This window comes from Saccoglossus kowalevskii, chromosome 3 (assembly GCF_978046115.1).
Source record: "Saccoglossus kowalevskii chromosome 3, keSacKowa6.1, whole genome shotgun sequence".
Taxonomy (NCBI): Eukaryota; Metazoa; Hemichordata; class Enteropneusta; family Harrimaniidae; genus Saccoglossus; species Saccoglossus kowalevskii.
The window spans coordinates 17,263,719-17,278,046 of NC_140643.1; the positions used below are offsets into that span (position 1 = coordinate 17,263,719).

A 14,328-nucleotide genomic window follows, 5' to 3' on the forward strand; every position below is an offset into this window, starting at 1 on the left:
TAATGACCCCAAAGCATGTTACTTAAATATTCTAAAGGAATGAATCAAAAAGTCACACTAGTTTGTTGGAAATGATCAATGCGCATAATTAATGACCCCTAGTCTGTTACCTAAATATTCTAAAGGAATGAATCACAGACACATGAGTTTGTTGGAAATGATCAATGCACATAATTAATGACCCCCTAGCCTGTCACCTAAATATTCTAAAGGAATGAATCATAAAGTCGCACTAGTTTGTTGGAAATGATCAATGCGCATAATTAATGACCCCTAGTCTGTTACCTAAATATTCTAAAGAAAAGAATCACAAAGTCGCACTAGTTTGTTGGAAATGATCAATGCACATAATTAATGACCCCCTAGCCTGTTACCTAAATATTCTAAAGGAAAGAATCACAGGCACCCTAGTTTGTTGGAAATAATCAATGTACATATTTAATGACCCCTAGTCTGTTACCTAAATATTCTAAAGGAAAGAATCACAGGCACACTAGTTTGTTGGAAATTATCAATTCAACTATTGTTTTAACCATACATAAGCAATACAGACAAACCAACAGTTCAATGTCAGAGGAAGCGTTAAGAGAACATCATAGACAAATGAAAGTAAACAATTCCTACTATTAAAACAGGTTTTTAATTTTAACATGAATCATAAGTAATTAATAATTTCATTTACATTTTCAATATGAACAAAAATATACACATTATCACACTGTACAATTCAGTTTCAGATATTTTTACAGAAACAATATTAACAAATATGCTTTGTTGTGTACAGCAGTAATTGTTCTTGTAAAAAAAAAATGTCAGCAGTCTCATACTTTTTACAATAAAGATGGACGGAAAGCAGGTAATAATACACTTATAATATAGCAAATAAAATCAAAGTTCACAAATTACTCACTGCAAGCTTTTATATAATATTCATGGAAAGATAATTGAGACTTAAATCTGTAAACCATCTATAAAACATTTCAATAATCACTTGACTGGTGCAATGCAAGAGGAATGAGTTAATCCTAAATCAGGGTGTAAATACTAATTCATCAATCTGCTGGGGATTAATTTACGATTTGAATGAATTCGTAATTGAAATGACACTCCAGATGATATATATATATATATCATACATATACATATACAATAATTTATGTCAGATTAAACATCTGTGTATACAGCTCAATTTTCTGGTCAGAGCTTTTACTGTAAGACACTAGTCAGCCATTTGAAGACATCGCTATTATTCTTCATCCAGTCACCATTGCTAGGATCAAACAACTGCTCCAGATTGTGAATGTTGGCCAAGATGACAGGAAAAGGAATCTGAAATGACCATAACATTGATAAGTAGCGATAACAGCAACAATATTTATAGCACCCCCAGGTAATGGCACAATCAAACCTGTAATTAGTGATTGTTTCACTAAGATAAACAAAAAGTGTTCAACTGATCATGAATATCTTTTGAGGGATTATGTTGCACCCAATGGAAAACAAGACTATTTTCAATCGAGAAAGGCGACGAATTCGTCACTCTGTCAATTATGTCTGGTTATAGAAATGCCTGATATAGGACATGTGGGAATATTTACCTCTTCAGAAAGTTGTTCATCTGATTTATACTCCAAGAGAGTGTAAATATCACTGATACACTGCTTCAACAGTGCCTGTGAAGAAATAAATAACATATCACAGTTATAGATGGACACTCATGTGCTAAAACTAATTCAGATTAATAGAGTAATTCCAATGCCAATGCAGATAAGACGTGTATAAGAAAAGTCAAAATTTTAGTTTCAGTTTTAATTTGCAGTATTTTGTACAGTATTTTGATGACTAGGTATATAATTTCAAATTACACACAACCAATATATTTCAAAGTTTGAGATTAGATTGAAAAGTGAAATAATAAGATTGCTTGAACCCAGTTTCATAAAAGAGATTTTTGGAGGTTTTTAAATAGTTTATGTTTAGGGACTTTCACTGTATTTTATTCTCCGGAGTGCCAAAGAAATTTGATCTTTGTATTAACTGCACTTTCACTTTCACTTATAAAATATTATTGATATATCTAAGTGTAAAGGTCTAAAAATAATGTGTGTATGTGCGAAAAAAACTGAACTGTGAAGTATCCAATGCAATGTGAAATTTGTTCTTACCTCTAAGTTCTCATCTCTCTTGACCTTTGCAGACAGCTGAGTGATACGAGTCGTTCTTTTGGATTTCCTGCTAGATGGTTTCCCAGAAGTAGGCGTCTGTGGTGTGGATGGAGGTTTTGGCTGTTCTGCTAATGATATCTCAGCCTTCTGTCGTACCACTGCAAGTTTGTCATGGAGCTCAGCAAGTTCGGGAAAGGTCAACCACATTTTTCCTGTGTTGGTGATTGGAGGGGGCTGACTAGTAGCCGAGGATTTCTGTCTTTTCTCTTGTTTGTTCAAAGCAAAGATGAACAATACGCCATTCATGACACTGGCTGGGCCACTTTCAAATGATGGCTGATACCATTGAATTGATATCTCGTTTTCTGCGCTACTGATCACTGATTTTTCTAAGGTTTCTTTGGCCATGATGGCATCACTAACAACCTTCTTCTTGGGACTGCTGGGAACAGATGCCTGTGTTGACGCCGCTGCTGGTAGATCTTCATCTTCAATCTCCTGCGGGATGTACATGTTCTCTTCATATTTTATAACTGGTATGTTCAATTCAGTTGCCGAACCTTGTGGCTTCAACTGCAGTGCACTCGGTGGAGTGATGGCAACGCAGTCACTAGCATACAGAGACAAGTTGGTTGCTAAGAACTGGTGCAGGATAGTTTGACGCAAAGCCATATTTCCACACATCAGAGGAAGGCGAATGATATCATGATTGGTGCAGGCATCTTTCCCGGAGCTGTAGTAACCTAGTTCAAACCCAGTACCAAGGCTGACTGCACCACCATTCTGCAAGGTATCTGCTGCAATCCCAAGGGTTGAAGTGTTACAAAGACGTTGTAAAATAGAGCTGTAGCCCAAGAGATGTATCCAGGTGATATCAGAGCCAGCTCTGAGTGCCTTGATCACATCATCTTCTCCAGACTCCACAGAATCAGTCTCACTGGCTTGATGTACTTCTTCAACTGGCTCAAGACCTTTAGGATGAGGTTCTGCTAAAAAAAAATCAAAAAAAAAACTTACCGGTAGCACTTTTCTGTGAATTAAGGATATTAAAGACATTCAGTAGAAATAGGAAGTATACAAAGTTTTATTTGATGTGGTTATGTGGTTCTTGATTTATTAGGAAGTCACATTCTATTTACGCAAATTAAGGAATTAATATGCAACGGTTTCATTTCTAAACCATTTAAGTTTGTTGCCCCCAGAAAATCTATGTACCAAGTTTCACTTAAATCTGATGAGTGGAACAGCTAAAATTTGGCTGATTATTAAGCAAAATTTAATATTTAATATGTTAACAAGCAGCCTCTCGGCTGAGACAGATTCGCTGTTGGCAATGCATGTTTCCATTAAAGAACTGAAGATATCATTAGAAAAAAAAAAAATCTGAGAGAGGTATACCTAAGGTACCTATATGTATAGTATCAAAGCAATCGGACTTGCTTTTTTCAACAAGAATCCAAAAATATCACTTTTTACCAAAAATTACAAAAATATTCATAAATTGTAGATAATTGAAGATATCATCACGAAATGAACAAATCTAAGAGAGGTCTACCTGAGTGTATACCAGGTAGTATCGAAGCATTCAGACTTGTGGTTCTCAACAAGAATTTGAAAATATCACTTTTTACCAAAATTGACAAAAATATTCATAAATTGTAGATAATTGAAGATATCATCACGAAATGAACAAATCTAAGAGAGGTCTACCTGAGTGTATACCAGGTAGTATCGAAGCATTCAGACTTGTGGTTCTCAACAAGAATTTGAAAATATCCCTTTTTACCAAAAATGACAAAAATATTCATGAATAATAAGCTAAAAATAGTTTATGTCAGACACCAAACATTCCTCCTCATATACCTTTTCTATTAAAGTGAATCTATCTCAAAAGAAGGCATATACGCACCAAAAAATCAATGCCAACAATTCCACAAATTAATAGGCTTTCATGCATGAGCTTTTAATAGAGCACAAAAAACTATTCAGATTATGTTTTGTATGAGCATTAGAAAAGACTTTAAGTAGGCTGGTTAATAAATTTATTAGCAGTTTTTTGGAATATATAATAGCAGTGGAAGAGATATAAAAAGCATGATGTGTTTAGTATTTACATATAGCCATGCATGTTTTTGTGAACAAAGCTATACGGTATTGAGGTTATATACATTGTATAGGTACAAACTCACTCACCTCGTTTCACTGTCTGACTTGGGTTTTCACTTATTCCGCCAAGGAGATCCATGACAAGAAACTCTGGAACACTTTCACGTACTTTACTCTTCAATCTTAGTGATGTCAGTTGAGGATCACCAATCATCAGGGACCTGGTACGTTGAGCTACTGCAGCAGCCGTGGCAGCACGAATGGCTGTCCACGCAGCTATGCGTTCCCGATTTTTCTCGCGTACAACATCTCGCTGACTTTTCTGACTTCTCACTGAGGCTTTGGTACTACCCCTGGACGCTTTGCTTGGTGTAGCAGTCTGTCAACAGAAAAGGTAATTATCATATAATCATTTATCAGACGAGATTATAACTAGGTAACAGACAAGATGTTTATTTTAGTTTTGATACTCACCTTTTTACGAGGTAGCTCTACGTCCTCCACAGCAAGGGTTGACTCACTGGTCTGTGGTCTAGCAGATAAATACACCAATGCAATCTCTAGATATGCTTGCCGAATGAGTCTGAAGGTAAGACAACATGATATAAATTAAGCCAAATCTGCATGCCAGTGACATCCCCATTGAGTTCAACTGCAGGTAGTATTTGAAATTTAGTATTCCAATCACAAGTCAGAATCAACATCCACTATGCAACCAGTGATTGGTTAATTACTTACCCTAAATCATGATTTGAATTATAACTGATGTTGATGGCCTCCAATAATGTACTAGCAACATGTCTAGGTTGATAGGACCCGCATTCAAACAGTTGGCGCTGAACTTTACCTGAGATAACATATAACAGAATATCAGTACAATTTTGTAAAAAATTAAGAGTACTTTATTTTAAATTATTGGAGTACGGTTTTATATTGGTATTGGTGACTTAGCAAAGTGATCACTTCCCATACTGACATGCCCTGATTATATAATTTGAGATTCTTAGGAATGCTCATAGAACATCATCAGCAGTATCCAAGATTTTTGTTTTGTGTCATTACAGAATTCAAGATATGATATGATATATGATAGAAGGGTAATGTATAAATCACCTAAATTCAGGAGGATTTCAGCTTCTAGACTAGGCTCTCTTCTTGTACACACTCTACACAGCTCTAGTGCTGTGCCTAAAACAGCTGCACATTCTATCCACACATCAGCTGACTTCTCTCCAAGATTCCTGTCAACAAAGACAAAATAAATAAATAAATATGATTTCTGATATTGGTTGGACTGAGGAGAAAAATATTATCAATGATCAAATGGGACAGTTTGCATCAAGGTTAATTTATTATCTTGGATGAACAATACAGTTTTGTACATATAGAGCAAAGACACATGGCTATAAAACAAATGATTCACAGTCTCTGACTTCATATTATCACTTTTATTTCAAAGTTGTCCAGTCCTGCAAAAGTATCTCACAATTGATAGGGCACAATACAAAGTTTCTGACCGAATTAAATTTAATTGGAAAAATTTGACATTTTTTAATAAGCCCCAAAACAATTACGAGAATCACTGAGAGCCAATCTTCTGTAAAAGTTACTCTAACACACACAAATTTGAATAAGTAGACTATAATGATTAGCATGCATGTAGACTTACTTTTTTAAAATCTTGGCTTGAACTCTTGTGGCTTCTCGTGCCAATGTGTATCCAATACGCAATTTGATCTTTGCCAAATACAGTACATGTGGATGATAGATGTTGAGTAGAGGACTCACTGGAGATGAATAGTACGGACTAGCAGCTTTATGTTCTATTGTTTCTCCTAACAGCATTAGCTGTCAAAAAAAAAAACATTATTAATCTTCACCGGAACTCAACACTATACAAACAATGTGATATCTTGTATATGTAAGTGAATACATATAATTATTACAACATTGTACTTGCACATACTTAGCTATAACACACTGTTTAATACCTGCAGAGCCAAGTTTTAATATAACAGTTGATAAATCACATACTTTGTTAACCATACAAGCTCTGGGAAAATGCCCTCTATGGTGTAAGAAAACCATTATAAGGGTGCACTTATTCCACTGGTGCTACAAGGCTGAACATACATGCATGTGACATTTTGATACAATACAATTTTGAAACAGCCTAAAATCTGCGATAACACAAAGCAACAACGACATAGAAAACTAGAAAAAACATCGAAAACTGCAATAAAACAAATAGATGTGTTTTTTTTATACAAAAAGAACTATTTGGAGATGAATACAAGATCAGATTGGCCCGATTTGTTACTTACCTGTTTAAGCATGATGTTCTGAGCAAGAGAGTAATTGTTCAGTGCTTGTTTGGTCATAGGTTCTCCCTTTTCTTGCTCATAAGCACGAGCAGATAACATTTCTAAATCAGTCAGCTGGCTGACAGCAGTGCCCAGTAAAAACTGACCCAGAGTAGAGATTGTCTGTAAGTGCTTCAGCATTTCAACAACTTCCTGAAATAGAAAAAGGAATCAACTCTGTAAGTAGTATATATTTGGTAATCACTTTCAATTCTGCAAATTCGAAAAATGAAGATCGTATGCAACAATAGGTGACTGAATGATTCACATAAGCATATACGGTATACGATACAACACAACACTGCATAAAATATTTATTGTGGAGAAAACAAAACTGGGTAAAACAATTCTAACTAGGCGTGACATTCTATTTCAATTTAGGGAATTTGAATTCAGTTTTCGAAATTTGAATTCACAGTTTTAACAATTTGAATTCACAGTTTTTACAGTTTGAATTCACAGTTTTTACAGTTTGAATTCACAGTTTTTACAATTTAAATTAACAGTTTTTACAATTTGAGCTCAAAATTTTTACAATTTGCCGTGCACTATGAGGGAAAACTTTGGGGAAAGAGTTTTCAGGGCTCTTTCAACAATATTAGACTTCATATCAATAATAATAATATCCCATATTACCAAACAAAATTTCAAGATATGAAGAAATAATATCATTATAGAAATATTGTACATGACATTTTGTCAGGTGACCCAATTTTCACTTAGATATTCTAGCAGCATCAATCCATAACAATGACTATCATGAAGAAGATAGCATATACTCTCCAATCTAAACACAACACAACAATTTACAAACTTAGTATATAATCCTAGCAGTTGAAATAATTCCCCATACCAAAGCACATACAACACTAAAACATGCATCTTAGAACCACCATCATAAACATACAAATCAATGACTAAAGTTTGGATTATTTCCCTACCATTAAGACTTGTTTGACATCATCAAGTTCTCTGCCTTCCTGTAGATCTATGGAAGCACCAAGCATCAGAAACTCAGCTTGCATTTCAATATCACCGCATGCTTCAGCTTCAGACAGACCATCAACGCAATACTGACGGGCATCGGGTATCTGTAAGTCAACACTTCTCCCTGAAAAAAAGAAAATTTATTACAAGAAGTTACAATAAAAAAAAATGATTTCAGTACTTGGCTGCTGTTAATATGCTGCCATGAAGCAGAGAAGTGAGGAAAAATGTTTTTCACACAGTGATGTTAATGATATGATGAAAATACTAATACATCTATCAAGTCATCTTACCAAACAAGAAACTGAATGAATGAAATGAAATGAATCAACCTGGTGATCAAAATCCAACATACATCTTTTTGTAGCATTTTTCCCCCCAAATCAGTTGATCTTTTGTAGTCAATACAATCGTTTATTTTTTTTGCTTTGGATACAACAAACACACAAAATTTAAATGTTTGAAATTTTTATATCTTCATTTATTTGGCATTTGCCTGTGTAACTAGTGTCATCCGTAATTGGAAAATGTTGGTCCTCACTCGATGAATCCACCATTACGTAAACATGGGTATTATGCTTACATGGTTTTACAACATGTACATTGAGTGCACAGACATAAGCAATAATTTCAAATGAAATGATACTGTATAAGGATATATGTTGAGTACCACCTACCTCCGATTTGTCCCATTCCTTTTATTTCACCCATCAAACCTTTAACCAGTGCCAGTCTACAGTCCAACCAGAGTCTGGCATCAAGTCGTGATCTGCTCTGGAAATTCTGATATTGGTACTGACTAGATTTATTGGGCTGTGTTATTGTCACTAAGGATGGTGGTTCAGTTTTATTACGTGTACCACGCATGGAAGAAGGTCTGGGAAAAAAATAAAAATTTTAGTTGAGAATATATGAAACTAATTGTTGTGGTTGTGATAGTAACTATTTAACCTAACGACTGATGATTAGAGCTGGCAAATTATGTATGTTGTGCATGCTATGGTCACATGCTACTGGTTGGATGTCATATCATTCCCCTGCTTAGAACACAGACTCATCATAGATGGTAATATACAGTTGTTGCCATGACTACAAGAAGCTGTGATCCAGGATCTTACCTTGTTCTCATTTGAGACTCCCTCATTTCCTCAAAGACTGGACTGTCTTCAATAAGTTTCATAGCTGTTACGACTATGTCAGTACTCGTCTTTGATAAGTGACGTTGCCTAGCAATAGCAGCAAGTTCTAACTTACATACCACAACCAATTCTAATTCTGAAGCAGCAAGATCATTCCCACCTAGACAAAAAAGAGAGTATGAAATTTAAGGGTGATAACTGTGAAGTATACAGATCTGATGTGACAAAATACATTAATTTTATTAAGATAACAATACATGGGCATTGATAAGTTAGCAGTAACATTACGTGACAGGCATGCAAAAATCAAATGATTTGATTTTGAACATGTTCATTTTTATTATTCAATGTTGATATGCCAAGTTTCCAGAAAGAAGTATGGCAATGAGATACACTTCAGCAAAATTGATTCATCATGACATGTGTACAGCACATTATTAAGTGTAAAAATGCCTATAAATAGTTTTCTGTTTGTTGAATCCCAGGAAAAGTTTTCATGTCACAATGCCACGTGTAATGCAGGATCTTGCAGTGAATGGAAAAAGATCTATTGTAGTGGTAAAAACTGAAATCAGAAAAAAACTACTGGGCAAGTCATGTACAACTCGGGGATAATTCTGCAAGGTGATAAAATCGACATGTGACATCATTGTTTACCTTGTTCAGTGATGGTTTCACACAATCCAGCCAATGACTGCTCGGCAGTACTTAACAGGATGCCTTTAATTTTCTCCATAGTTGGTGGTATCTTTCCTCCAGTAAATATACGACTGCTATCTTCAGTCACACTAGCACTGTCTTCACTTCCAGCAGGATCCCCAGCTAAAGAGAAGTATGAAGTTATTTAAGCAGTTAGATAAGATAAATTTGGAGTCATCGCAGATTCCAATTCCAATAAAACTATGTCACTTCGCATATTACACTCACCCAGAGCTTCGTCTACAGTCTTGATGGCTGTTCTGCGTGATGCGAGGGATGGAGGGGGTTTACTTGATTTGAAAGTACTTGCACTCATTTTGCGAGTGGGTTCAGGTTGACTGTAAAATAAATAGAAAATATAAGAAATTGCATTAACATGTAGAAATGATGATGAGAGTAAACAAAAAATGCCTTAAGGTAGAAGCCTTCTCATGAATGCATATACCCCGAATTTATTAATTTTGCAATAAATTGTACTCCAAAGATATATACTAAATACAAGTTTGGTGTCACCAGCGTAATTTTTGAGAAAACTATGGATGTATTTTAGTGGATAGTGGCAATTTTTTCTTGGTTTTAAAAAGTGTTGAAAATTACAATTTTTCTTTATCATTGTTCTAAAAATAGCTATTTATGAGCAACTTTCTAAAACATCATGAGTTCCTCAAAGTAGTAAAACAGCAAATAATGTGAAATGAGACTGAAGTCTAAAAGGGGTTAACTGATTCTTAGTTGACAATAAAGTAAAAATCTGGTGTAACTTTGATAGCCAGTTATAGTGCCCTCACCAAAAAACTCGGCTCATAGAGTTAAAAAAAGAAGCTCTATGCTCAGATGCAACCTGTGAGGGACAGGTACCATGTCAGGATACTGAGAATCTTAGATTTGTTTATTTGGTAAAACACTTGAGATTTCAACAAAGTTGGCTCAGTCACGAGTTATTAGCATCTTAAAATGTATTTTATCATTGCATTCGTATCAGTGTAAAACTCACCTGGTTTCCTCTTCAAACTCTGGCATTGCGTATATGGTGTCAGCAATAGCCAGCAGTAGATGGGACTGAACCAATGACAGATGACAAGTCAGATGTGGACCAAACAGGAAAGCTAGACTTGGTGACAAACGCTTCTCTACAAGTGTTTCCAGGATCTGGTAATATAAAATACATGCCAATGTATGAGAATACTATCCAGTATGTACACATTGCATTGTGGAAGGACTGTGATTGCATTAATCTTTGCAAATTCCCATTGTATGAGGAATGCAATGAAAACATCACGAGAAATTTCAGGATACTTGCCGGACGACATTTCACAAAAGTGAGTTTCAGTCTTAAAAACCCCAGTAATATGATTTTTTCTGATATGCAAAAAAATTTAGAATTACATTGTGTGTACCATGGCTGTCCTGAATTGGCCATCAGACATTCTAAAATTTCATTGGTTATATGCTGCAACCTTGCTATAGCATGATATATGAGTACCCACAACTCAAAATAAGCAACAAATTGACTATTAATTAAGCTAAGTTTACTCACAAAGATAATGCCAAAACTCTCCAATTCGTGACAGCCATGGTACAAATGGTTATGACATATAAACCACTTCATGCTCATGGTTTATGGTTCATAGCAATCAAGTGACTATGAATTAACCTTTTCACCACCAAATTCCCTTTTTTTTCATCACAAATTCTCAAAATAGTCCCATTTATAGTCTGCACTTTCCTTCAGAAGATTGGAAAAAAAGAAGCCTAATTTTTTGAGTAAAAACTGAAAATTTACTTAAATTTTGTCTGTTGGCTCCAAAATTAGGGTTTATTTCCAGAAATATTGAAGAATATAAAGAAAAAAGTGCAGACAAATTTGGGCAAAAAAGTCTGGTTGTGTAGCACTCAGTTTTACAAGAACTTATCTTCCTTACCTTGAGATTCTTAGGTTCCACCAAAGGTTTGCTTGTGTTAAACATATGTGATGTCTGTAAGCAAAAAAAATAAAAAATATAAAAGATAAATTTTAAAATAAACTTAAATTAAAAATTCTAAAATCAAAAGCATCACAATTAATCAAACATTGATGAAAACAACGCCTTACCATTTTTGATTCAACTTGTCGAAAGTTACTATCGGCCGGCTGTGGTAGTCTTTCCCCATGCAATAGACGTAACAACGTAGTCACAGCCTCACTGAACAGCCCCAAATCTGTCAAGATCCTAACCTATAGGAGAGACAAAGAGGAGAGTTTATTGAGAAGATTTCAAAGTAAGAAGAGGTTTTTTTAATAGTAACCAAAATGATAGAATATATTTGCCTTATATACAAACAAGATTGTCTAATTGGAGCAAATTCTAACCTATCCTCATAGAACAACTACTATTTGGTATTTGGCCTACCCTTTGAACACTAAAGAACATAGGACATCACAATGGCAAGTGAGGTGGCATTTAACTAACATGAAAACACAATGCTGACAGCTGGTGAAATAAACAACCTCTGCATGCAACAGGAATCTACAATGGCATGTCCTATTAAATAATTACTTTATCATTCTGGATGGATAACGTTATATAATACAACTCAAAACAAGTTATTATCAGATCTTACAAAACTATTGAGAACAGCCATGTTACAATCCCAAATACAATAACATACACCTATCAAAATGGTACATAGAACTCACCTTCAAAATTCTTCCATCTACAACTCTTTGTAAATCCCGACATACGAACGTTGTGAAGTATTGATACAATGTCAGCAATGGTAGAACCTAAAACGAAGCACATACACTGATATTGTAAATGTACAATGTAGACTATGATATATTACAGTAACTTTAATAGGGATGACTATTAATCACAAAAATGAACCACCACTTTGTTTTTATCCTCTGACATAATAACAGGGATATACAAGTTCAAATAATTTTGGCAGCGAATACATTCTATAGTGCTTTTATTGAAATACATTGTGTAACAGTAGATTTACATGATATACAAATATACTGGACAATTTAATTCAATATACTGAATTCACTTGTATGATTACTGACGAGTATTGCAGAATAAAATGACAGTATTTAAATTGCTGAAATGATAACTGATATCAAAAGTTTGAATACAGCCTCATAACGAGTGCCAAATCTGTCAATTTTAATCAATTCAATATCTAATGTCATTGCCAAAGAAGACGTTAAAAACAAAGAGTACGCAGTGTATTAGAAATCGTTGCACTGGATTGATAGATCTCAAATTCAAATCATACGAGGGGATGAGTACCAAAAAAGGGTTAATACTGTAAAACAATTTATTTTTGCACCAACATTTAATTTCACTATTTTGAGCATATACGCTGTGTTTTAATTTCACGAATTTGTCAAGATAACAATGAGTATTATTCATATTTTACATGTTCAAGAAGATTTAATTTAGCGGTTTTTACTCATCAATGAAAATTGCAAAATTAAAACTCAGTGAATAATTAATACATTTACAGTACCGGTATATGACTTTATGGAACCGGGTCTGGTAGACACTTGGATAGCACAGTAAAATGTATAATGTTATAATGATAGGAATACACGACTTGTATAGACTATATTTCTTACCAATAGGTTATGTCTTCCTCTAGACAGCTCCTCAGTGACCCATCGCACACACGCTACTAATGTTCTACCATCACAGCGGAATCTATCAGACAAGAGATCGATTCCTGGTAGCAGATATTGAACTTCGCATCCTTCACCTACTTCATACAGGGCAAAGTCCCTATCAGCTGTAGGGTGGGGCAGCGTAGAACGAAATAGGGATTTGAACAGCACAGCGGACAGGAAACAGCTCTGCATACGTAGACCAAGATCAGATGTCAGAATGTACCTGGAATAACATAAAGAATCATGTGAGGTTTAAACCAGAGCTGTTTCTTCCTTTAATGTAGGTAGGCAGGAAGTGCAATATACCCAAGTGCACTTACTCACAATTTTAAAAACAAAACGTATAAAAGTATAAATGCTTTGATGTTTGTTTGTAGTTATAATGCATATAAAATAAAATTAAGTGTAAAAGTTAATCATGAAAGTGCATGACTTCACATTGGCAAGTATTTTACTTAATTGTATGTATGCAGATAAGGTAAAATGAATGAAAGGAACTGTATAGATTCAATTTTGAGAGAAATTGTCATGTGTCTGAGAAATCATAAAATTTTAAAATGGTGCACTTTTCACTGGGGTTCTTTATACTACAACAACCACAATGACATTTTGCAAAATTTCTCATTATTAATATACCGGGGAAACATCTGACTGAGAAAACTTGTTACTGCAAAAAATTCAAAGATCCACTAACAGTATATATATTATTATGATGATGACCAATCAAAAGCATGCACAAAATAATCTAATCCCAGGTAATGACAGTTAACTCTTTATGGTTAAACTTTGAAGGACTGAAAGGAATGAAATCAACATACTGTGCTATTTTCGCCGTTAATATCCCAGCTAGAACGCATCCCCATAGGCCACATCGTTCCAGTAACTTGGCGCTGGCATCTTGATGTGGATCACCGCTTGATAGCAACTCTCTCCAGGTGTGCAGTGTATCTGTGGTATTCATAATCAGATCAAGTGCCTCTGCCCACCATTTATAAGCAGCCCTGTCAAGTACATACAATACATTGTAGTCTAATACACTTGTTAAGCATGTTGTAAGGGTTTGGTAAACCTACTCCGTATGTGTGGTCACTTCAGGGATATTAATTTCACTTGGATATAAATTTGTCACATAGTTTATAAGCTAAATTTATTCAGTATATGTACGGTATATAAATAACAAAGCAATGAAAAATTAGTTCATACTACTACAGCAGGTTGTCTCT

The 14,328-nt window shown here is 34.7% G+C and overlaps 1 protein-coding gene across 1 annotated transcript in view; it reads right to left on the bottom strand.

Moving 5' to 3' along the window:
• Positions 1-497: 497 nt before the first annotated feature.
• The window catches only part of LOC100370423 (cilia- and flagella-associated protein 54-like), a 34,793-nt gene continuing 20,962 nt past the window's right edge, over positions 498-14,328 (bottom strand). Inside the window, exons 31-50 of the mRNA XM_085496829.1 lie at positions 13,924-14,106; positions 13,061-13,328; positions 12,137-12,223; positions 11,552-11,674; positions 11,382-11,435; positions 10,454-10,608; positions 9,688-9,797; positions 9,418-9,582; positions 8,740-8,920; positions 8,299-8,498; positions 7,576-7,745; positions 6,596-6,787; positions 5,941-6,119; positions 5,385-5,512; positions 5,010-5,118; positions 4,746-4,854; positions 4,359-4,650; positions 2,166-3,154; positions 1,599-1,673; positions 498-1,329 (exon numbers count right to left, since the gene is read on the bottom strand). Coding sequence (XP_085352955.1) covers positions 1,207-1,329; positions 1,599-1,673; positions 2,166-3,154; positions 4,359-4,650; positions 4,746-4,854; positions 5,010-5,118; positions 5,385-5,512; positions 5,941-6,119; positions 6,596-6,787; positions 7,576-7,745; positions 8,299-8,498; positions 8,740-8,920; positions 9,418-9,582; positions 9,688-9,797; positions 10,454-10,608; positions 11,382-11,435; positions 11,552-11,674; positions 12,137-12,223; positions 13,061-13,328; positions 13,924-14,106 — 3,892 coding nt within the window. The 3' untranslated portion in view covers positions 498-1,206. The remainder of the gene's footprint in view (positions 1,330-1,598; positions 1,674-2,165; positions 3,155-4,358; positions 4,651-4,745; positions 4,855-5,009; positions 5,119-5,384; positions 5,513-5,940; positions 6,120-6,595; positions 6,788-7,575; positions 7,746-8,298; positions 8,499-8,739; positions 8,921-9,417; positions 9,583-9,687; positions 9,798-10,453; positions 10,609-11,381; positions 11,436-11,551; positions 11,675-12,136; positions 12,224-13,060; positions 13,329-13,923; positions 14,107-14,328) is intronic.